The sequence below is a fragment of the Medicago sativa genome, chromosome 7 (genome assembly GCF_051527215.1).
Source record: "Medicago sativa cultivar Bolivia chromosome 7, Bolivia_mono, whole genome shotgun sequence".
In the NCBI taxonomy this organism is placed as follows: domain Eukaryota; kingdom Viridiplantae; phylum Streptophyta; class Magnoliopsida; order Fabales; family Fabaceae; genus Medicago; species Medicago sativa.
This window is the reverse complement of record NC_140755.1, coordinates 55323846-55332989: the sequence shown is the minus strand read 5'-3', so window position 1 is coordinate 55332989 and position 9144 is coordinate 55323846. Positions and strand designations below refer to the sequence as shown.

At 33.3% G+C, this 9144-nt stretch overlaps 1 protein-coding gene across 1 annotated transcript; it reads left to right on the top strand.

Moving 5' to 3' along the window:
• On the top strand, nucleotides 1-7294 carry LOC146906883 (enoyl-[acyl-carrier-protein] reductase [NADH], chloroplastic-like). The gene is made up of 13 exons (XM_085723082.1): nucleotides 1-118; nucleotides 942-1255; nucleotides 1966-2075; nucleotides 2416-2471; nucleotides 2565-2649; nucleotides 2734-2781; nucleotides 4336-4410; nucleotides 4491-4602; nucleotides 4686-4737; nucleotides 4822-4873; nucleotides 4998-5055; nucleotides 6661-6759; nucleotides 6856-7294. Exons 2-13 carry the CDS (start codon nucleotides 979-981, stop codon nucleotides 7008-7010), a joined length of 1179 nt encoding a protein of 392 aa, XP_085579208.1. The 5' UTR covers nucleotides 1-118; nucleotides 942-978; the 3' UTR covers nucleotides 7011-7294.
• The last annotated feature ends 1850 nt before the right edge of the window (nucleotides 7295-9144 follow it).

Genomic DNA, 9144 nt, shown 5'->3' with positions numbered 1-9144 from the left:
ACTTCCAACGTTTTTTCTTTTTCTTTTCTTCTACCCTTAATCTCATATTCACACACATACCACTTCAAACTCTCTCATTTCTCTCTCTCCACATTGATCCCATTTTCTTATCAAAAAGGTAACGACGCTCACACTTTCCATGATCCTTTTCTTGTTCTCTTTTGTTTATTTTCTAGAATGCAATCATGTAAATGTTGGTTCTATTGTGAAACATAATCTTTGTGTAAGAATAATGTTCATGTGTTTATCTTGATTTAATTCGAACAGTTTTATTATGATTTGCCATTTGAGTAGTTTAACAAGTTTTTGGTTCAAAGGTGGAAATTTCTTTGGATCTAATAATTAAAACTAAGAGGGTTTTCATGTCTTTCGTAATTTTGAAGGGTTAGGATGAAAATACTATAAGCTTTTCTTGGAATCTGGGACTAATGTAGTAAAGGGCTTTTCTATGGTTTGATTTATGCTTAATAATACATTTATGCCTTTTCAAAAAGAAAAAAAAAAAGATGCATTTTGATCCTTTGGAAATTCATATTAGATATAAGCTCTGTAGCACTGACACTTCTGATCGAAGGCGTGTCCAGTGTCCACCAACACGACACTGGACATGTGATTACATTCAATTATGTCATTTTCTTAAATTATCATTGGTATCGACGTGTTAGTGTCGTGCCTGGTGTCCGTGTTTGTGTCGGTGTTTCATAGGATATAAATTTACGAGTAAGTTACAAGAATGCTTGATGTAAAGTTGGAGTCAAAGTCTGTAATCAATTTTATGGGGATAAGCAAGGAAATTTTCAAATGGTGACCATTTCAAACATTTTATCAAGGAGTCCTAATTTATTATTTGGAATTTATATTAAGTTTGGACTAGTGAAAAAAGAACTGCTCATTTTCGTTGTATTATAATTTTTGGTATTTAATGTTAGTTTTATGTGCAGATTAACGCATTCCGCCCTCAAATTACATTAATTCGAAATGGCAACAACAACAGTTTCTAATATGTCGATTGCAATGTCAAAACCTAGGATTACCCCATCGCAAAAGTTTTCAAATTTAGGTCCTGCAATTGTTGGAGGCAGGGTTAAGGTTGCCTCATGTGCTAAACTAGGAAGTGTTTGTCATGTTGCATCGGCGAAACCCTTCCAGCTGGCCTCAACATCGCGTACCTTAAAATTCGACAAAATTGTAACAAAGGCAATGGCCGAGTCCAGTTCAAACAAGCAAGCTACAGGATTGCCAATTGATTTGAGAGGTTTCACCTCTTTTTCCGTGAATCCTTCGTATTATAGTGTCTAATTTGCTTTCGTTTTTATACTTGTCATGTGTGTCTGTGTTTTACTTTGTGATTTAAAAAACATCTTCCCTTTATCACTCTTCCCATACTCATCTGAATTAATGTTAGAAGGAAGTATCTTTTTGTGACCACATCCCTATTAACAGTTTACTCATTCCAAAATCTACTTAAAGTTGGTTTACTGATCAAAATTTGGATACACGGCGTAATTATGCTTATAGCATAAGCTCTTAGCATATAAGTACTTGTGTAAAAGCCATTTCTATAACAAAAGATAAAGTAAAGTCAAACTATTTTTATATAAGCTGTTTTCATAAGCTATCACGGAAAACTTATGGAAATAAGCTGAAACAGCTTATGAACATGCCGTAAGCTGTTCTATAAGATATTCTAAACAATCTCACAAGTGCTTATGTCAGTACATAAGCTGTTGCAAGGAGCCTTTTGCATTTGAGGCTGGTTATGATATAAGCCAAGATAATATCTTCACTTTTACATTTTCCCCTCATAAATCAGTTATTTCTAATGCTTTTTTCTTTTCTTTTCTTTTTAACGTTGTCTATTGTTATGTTTGATTTGACATGATACAATTGTAATGGTACGGCATATATATAGTAACCATATTATAAGAAAATGTAGCACTTCACTGAAAGTAATTTTATGTGCAGGTAAAAGGGCATTTATTGCTGGTGTGGCTGATGACAATGGATATGGCTGGGCAATAGCAAAATCTCTTGCAGAGGCAGGAGCTGAAATTCTTGTTGGCACATGGGTACCTGTAAGTAAATAAATATTACAGAATTCTAATGTTGTCTGTTTGAATTTTTTTATTTTCTCCCTGAAGCAACGTTCTTAAATAGTGGCTATAGTGGTGTTATAGCGTAGCAGAATTTGGACAAAATGCTATTGTTCCGCTATACGATATTTAGTACAAAATGTTGTCAAACAGCGGCTATAGCAGCACGCTATAGCACTGTTGTGTAACATAATTTGAACAAACTGCTATTTTCTGTGGTTCGCGTTTGACAACACTGCCTGAAGTCTAGTTATATTAGTGCTATGATTTATAGTTTATACAGGCAGTCTGTCAGTTACTAATTGTTAACATTTTCATGCAGGCTCTAAATATATTTGAGTCTAGTCTACGACGTGGAAAATTTGACGAATCACGCAAGTAGGACGTTTAAACTTTGCTATAATGATTTTCCTTTGTCAATAAATGTAAAATTTCAAGTATGTTGCTAACAGGCAACTCTCCATTTTTCAGGCTTCAAGATGGATCATTGATGGAGATTACTAAAGTGTATCCCTTGGATGCAGTCTATGACACTCCTGAAGATGTCCCAGAAGATGTAAGTGAGATGTTCATATATTTTATTAAAAGATACAAAAACCATGCACAAAATATATCATCATCTATTGTGAAAATTGTGTAGGTAAAAGCTAATAAGCGCTATGCTGGAGCTTCAAATTGGACTGTCCAGGTATATATTATCATTCTGTTATCTATACTTCTCTACAGTTATAATACTCTTTCGATCTCTGTTGCAAAGTTAGTTTCAATTTTGTTCCAATAGATTTTTAAATTAATTTATAATTTATTTTGAATATATATCATTAGTCTTTTCTGCTTGTCGTTTATTTTCTGCTCGTAGGAGTTTATTTTTTATCATAACTATTATTAAGAAATCCTTCATGTGTTAAAAACATAAGTTGTTCATAGAGGAGCGCATCTCGCTGGATATCATCTTGCTAAATAAGCTAGAAACGTTGTTCCAAACTTACATTGTAAGTCACCAAAAAAAAAAAAAATAACTTTCAAAATATAATAAAATAAGGCTTTTAACATGAGATTAATGTTCAATTGTAGTATGTTCCACTTTTCGTGTACACTTTGGAATACATTCTTCCTCTACATGCGATTTTATCACTTAAAGATTGTCCTGTTTCTCATGGACAACATTGGTGTCAAAGGAATGTGGAAAGACGTTTTTAAACGGCAGCACTGTTGGGACTAAATTGATCATCATCAATTTGGAGATAAAAATCATAATTAATTCTTTTTAAAGAAAAATATGGAGGTCAGAAAGAAGCTTGTAACACGTTTAAGAAAAATAATTGACTCTTGGATATGCATTTATTTTAAAAACAAAAGAACTTTTCAATGCCAGTTTATTTCGGTTGTTGACTTGAATCTTTTCTAATTTCATCAGTAACATACATTAATAGGTTGACCCTTAGTCACATAAATTCCACAAGCTAGATGGATTACTTATCCATCTTCCACTTATCTCTGACCAAACCTGAATATGAAAGTTTTGATTCATCTAATTATTTCATAAGCTTCCTTGATTTTCTTCAAGTTTTTTATTTGGTATTTTTTTCATAAGTGAAATGAATCCTAGATAATGCTTTTTGAAACATAGGGTACCTCTTTTTTGCTAGCAGACAAAACATAAGCACACTGAACATCATTAAATTTAGAAGCATTTACTCTACGATTTCGATTTGATATGCAATTGAAATATATTCCTCAAGCTTGAAGGAATATTTTATCTCACAGACTATAAGACCAAAAATGTTGTAAGTAATTTAATGTCGAGTGGTAAAAGATCAACAAGTAAACTTAGCATTATAGAAATGAAAATGTTATCATGGATGAGTGATTCCACATGAAAAGCAAATGTAATCATTAGAGATCATATTGGTGTAGTTTCCATGGTAGAGAAATGGTTCATGCATGTTTGAAGATGACCTATAAAAACATTTGTAAAGATGTTACTCCAATAGTTAGAGGTAGAGGGAATCAAAGAAAACTGTTGATCAAATCATTAAGCGAGATTAGAGGTAAATGGTCTATCTTTGGACCTAATACACAATAAGGCCTTTTGATGACAATCGATCTTTGTTGCCTACTCCACCTATTGCTAAGGGCTTGCTTGTTATTGTTCTTTTATTACTCTATTATTCATGTTTCAGCTTGTGTTTAAGTAACGCTAGTTCTCATAAGTCTGCTTTGCATTTATATTTCCTTGCAGGAAGTTGTTGAATCTGTTAAGAATGATTTCGGCACTATTGACATACTTGTGCACTCACTTGCTAACGGACCAGAGGTATTATTTTACAATAATGAGATGAGGTTTTTTGCTAACTTTTGTCTTGAGCTTTAACAAAGAAATCAACTCTATTATAGGTCAGCAAACTATTGTCCGAGACATCTCGGAAAGGATATCTAGCTGCCTTGTCTGCTTCTAGTTACTCTTATATTTCTTTACTAAAACACTTCCTTCCAATCATGAACCAAGGCAAGTTCATTACCTAAGAGAGATTACATTTTGATTCTTCATCCTTAAATATATCTGTTCTCACTGCTCTGTTTTGGTTATAGGTGGATCCTCGCTCTCTCTAACATATATTGCTTCAGAGAGGATTATTCCCGGGTATGTTTGATATGCTAAAGACTCGCAGTTTTGTATTTTAATTAAAAAAGTCATTGACAAAGTTTTGAATTGCATGATATGCAGATATGGTGGGGGTATGAGTTCTGCTAAAGCTGCTTTGGAAAGTGATACAAGAGTGAGTCTACTGTTTTATTTATAAAAATTGTGATATTATACGCATAAATATGCGTTTTTCCGTACTTTCGTGTTCCTAACCTCCCCCTCTTCCCCTTTGGATTTTTTGAAATTGCATTTATCAGGTGCTTGCTTTTGAAGCTGGTAGAAAGAAAAGAATCAGAGTTAATACTATATCTGCAGGTATTGATGGCTTGTCACAACTAGCTTTATGTTTTAAACTCGAGACTAAATAAAGCTTCTCACCCGTACAATCAAATCCGACATACAAATTATGAAATTTAAAAAGAAAAGTAACATCGAAAATTTTAAATAATCATGTTTTTATTTATTTTAGGTTAAATAAAAGGTGGTGTTACATAAGTGTCATTAGAGCTGGTTTTGTAAAATCTTTTTATATTCTAGTTGTATTTTATTACCATTTAGCATTGTTGTTTCTAACTCCCTGAAAAGTGATGACTGATAATAATGAAAATGCTATGCTATTTATCGGAACTCTATAATTGACAAATTTATTGAAATTTAGCCGTTGAATGATGGAGCTTAAAAAATGTATTGGCTTGAGAATGAGAGAGTTGACGAGAAGAGAGAGATAAATGAGAAGTTAGTTAGAGATATGGGGACAAGTCTTGGAAATACTTGGTTTCTGCTCAAGTGGAAGTAAAACGGATTATATGGAATACAAGTTTAGCAACAAACGAACAATTTTTAATTCAGAGGCGAAAATTGTAGCACATACAATACGACAAGTCTCATGTTTTCAGTAGCTTGGGTTCATCATTCAAAGTGAAAGGGAGACAAAGAGATATTAACTATGGGATTCGAGTAGGGAGGATGAAATGTAGGTTTGTTTCCAGTGTAGTATGCGATACAAATATAACTTAAGCTTAAAGGAAATTTCATCTCAGAGTTACAAGACTAGTAATGTTGTATGGAATTGAATGTTTAGAACGGTAAGAAAACAACAAGAAAGTAAACTTAGTATCAAGATATAACAATGTTACTATGTGTGGGTTGTTACACAAGACAAGATAGGAATAGAAATACAACCATTGGATAGAAACATTAGGATAGCTTTCATAATAGAGAAAAGGGTAGAATTAGAATATTGTCGTATATGGTTTTAGCATGTAAGGAGAAGACTTGTAGAAGCATTGGTAGGGGAGATTAGACCAAGAGGGATAGTCCAATAACTAGAGCTAAAGAAAGACAGAAAGAACCATATATCAAACTATTATGATACAACTTGACAACATCAAATGATTAAGCTAATCACACCTACTGTTGTTATTATGAACTTTTTCCTCCAAGTTGGGTTTTTGCTTGTCAACTAACCAAGTATATGTTAACAGACTAACTAATAAGCCTAGATACTTCAAAAATGGAAGAGTATCGGTGTCCGGCACGTACCTGAGACCGATATGCTTCTTATTATTCATGATATGTACCCAAAAAGTATTCGATATGAATTTAAATTATTTTTAAAAATTCTTTCATCGATACTTCTCATATACATTTATCAACTAAAGACACAACTATCCATTTGGATAAGATACATGTTTGATATGTATTATTACTAACTAAAGACACAAAATTGTATGTTTTTTGTGACGGACTGTTAGTATAAGAATATATGCTGATATAGGTGGGGTAAAAATGTGTAGCTACACATACTTATCATGTTTACAATAAATTTTCTCGTATCCTCTTATTATGTGTCGCATTGTACTATGTATCCAGGCTTTTCAGTTGACATACTTATTTACTTAAAATGTTTTCAATGGCTAGGTCCACTTGGAAGCCGTGCTGCGAAAGCAATTGGTTTCATTGACATGATGATTGATTATTCATTTACCAATGCACCACTACAGAAAGAACTACATGCAGGTAATATTATTACCCTGGAGATTCTTCCATTCTGAAATGAACATTTCCCTACTTTTTAGTATGCAAATGACTTACACTTTGGTGTATTTGTAACAGAGGAGGTAGGCAACGCTGCTGCTTTCTTGGCATCACCCTTAGCATCAGCTATCACTGGTGCTGTCATATACGTGGATAACGGACTAAACGCCATGGGAGTTGGAGTCGACAGTCCGGTATTTAAAGATCTCGACATTCCAAGGGACCAACATTGAAATTGAAATTGAACTGTTTTTTTTTTTTTCAACACCAAATCCGGATTCTTCTATTCAAATTATGACAATGCGGCCTATGATGACGAACAAACTGTAAGAGTTAGTATTTACAATTTGATACATTAGTAAGTGGTTGTTTTAGCTTTATATTCATAATTTTTCATCAAGTGTGATCCACTTTACATTGTCGTCTACATAATGTATCGAATAATTTGGAGAGTCCTGACTTTTGAATGGGCGTGTGAATGGCATCGCTGCCACCTATTTTGATTAGCATTTAAAAATTTTGATGTCATTTTTCAAGGACCATACAGGTCTATGTTTTTTCTTAATACCACTTTTGACAATTACTCTACAAAATAGTAAGAAAAAATGGATAATGAGAACCATAGAATTCAAGTGAATGAACCAAATAGAGAAATTGCTCTAAGAAATTCTGCAGTATTTATGTATTAATGTTTTAAGTATGTTATTTAATCTATAAACAAATTTCAAATATTGTGCAGAATTATATTTTTGCCTTTGTAAGTAAAAGTAGTAAAATCCTAAAATGACTTGCAGTGTACTCGAGGAATATATGAGTATGGTAATTCCATTGATGTAATTTTGAAGTTCTTCATGAATCAAATTGCGCCCAGTCTCAGTCCAATGGGAAAGACGGTCAAAATCATCTAACCATCGTCCATCTCCTAAATAGGTTATTGAGCTGCCGATCAAGCAGTGATGCTGCTTGTGATAGGCTTAGCTTTAATCTGCCCTTTTAGGGCCGGAAGTGATATGCTCTAGTGAAATCACATTCTTTAAATTGTGAATTGCAAGCTCGTTACTCAAACAGAAAAAAAAGAATGGCAAACTCAATTTCAATCATTTGGCTACCATAACCATGCAATCAACATACTTCAACTCACAGTGATAGAATCCTGGATATTCCCTTTTTGTCTTTGATATTTACAGAAATCAGGACAGAACATAACCACGTTTAAAACTCAATGGACTAGCTTTCAACAGGTTTAGTGAGGGGACCTAATGTCTAGGTCCTAAATGGGCTAAGTCTAGGTTTCTGTTAGAGGTTTTGGGGACCTTTGTGGATAAGATATTTTTTAGAGGTTTTGTCTTTGGCTGGAGACATGTGTTTTTTTAGACTCCCTAAACTATACAATACAGATATTGCCCTTACTGACAAATGTGATAGTAATTCAGAGCCTATGAAATATTGGTGACTTATCTCTCCTTGTAATGTTATTTAGTGCATGTTTGGATGAGAAGCGAGATTGATAATAAAATCACTGCAAACCACCATAACTTTTGACAAAAACTACGTCTTATAGCTTCACAAAATCACGGTGGCTCCACCGTGATTTTCTAATCCCACACCACTTATAAGGTGCTTTCAAAGGTTCTTGGTGTTGGTTAAGTATATATTTAAGAGCCAATGGATTTTCATTTCTGGAAGATCTATCATTGTTAATTTAGTAATAGTTGTTGAATCAGTCCACTTTATGAAAACCAAGACAACAGGTGGATTTGGAGATTTACCTTTGAAATTGGATTATTTTTAATTTAATCCTTTTACACAATGAAATAGCTATTGATTTTTTTTAGTTGCTGCATAAAATTTTGTAACTTCTATTATTTTTATCAAAAACTCTACATTCACCTCCATCACACTCCTCTATTTTTTAACTTGACATTGACCTTCCTATTTAATTTTCCATGTGATGAATACCTCCCTTTTAAGTTAACAAACAATGTTTGTAACCTGTTAAAAATAATATTAGGAGTCTAGCTCCCAATTTTCACTCAACTCAACCACTACTCTTGAAAGAACAGAGGTGCATATAAAGCTACACAATATTGTTGAACCCACTTGTTAGAAATTCCAGGATCAAAGAGATGAAGTTTAATCTAGCAGGTAAAAGAAAATTACTCGTCTCATTTATGAAATTGCTCAATCCTTTATATCAGCGGCAGTTAATTGCGGCTCGATATTTTTCAGCAGCAGTTAACTGTCACTAGTACTTTTAAGATCAGTTGAACGACGAATCTAAAAAGTTTGAATATGATGTATAAGAAATATGAGGTTTCGGTAGGGCACCACAGAGAAAAACACATGTAAAGTATGAATAATTATTGT

Bases quoted from the DNA above. Each gene is read 5' to 3' on its own strand.
- LOC146906883 (XM_085723082.1), top strand. From the start codon at position 979: ATGGCAACAACAACAGTTTCTAATATGTCGATTGCAATGTCAAAACCT. The intron at 2,650-2,733 runs GTAAGTGAGATG...AAAATTGTGTAG, and splicing joins CTGAAGATGTCCCAGAAGAT to GTAAAAGCTAATAAGCGCTA. The intron at 2,782-4,335 runs GTATATATTATC...ATTTCCTTGCAG, and splicing joins CTTCAAATTGGACTGTCCAG to GAAGTTGTTGAATCTGTTAA.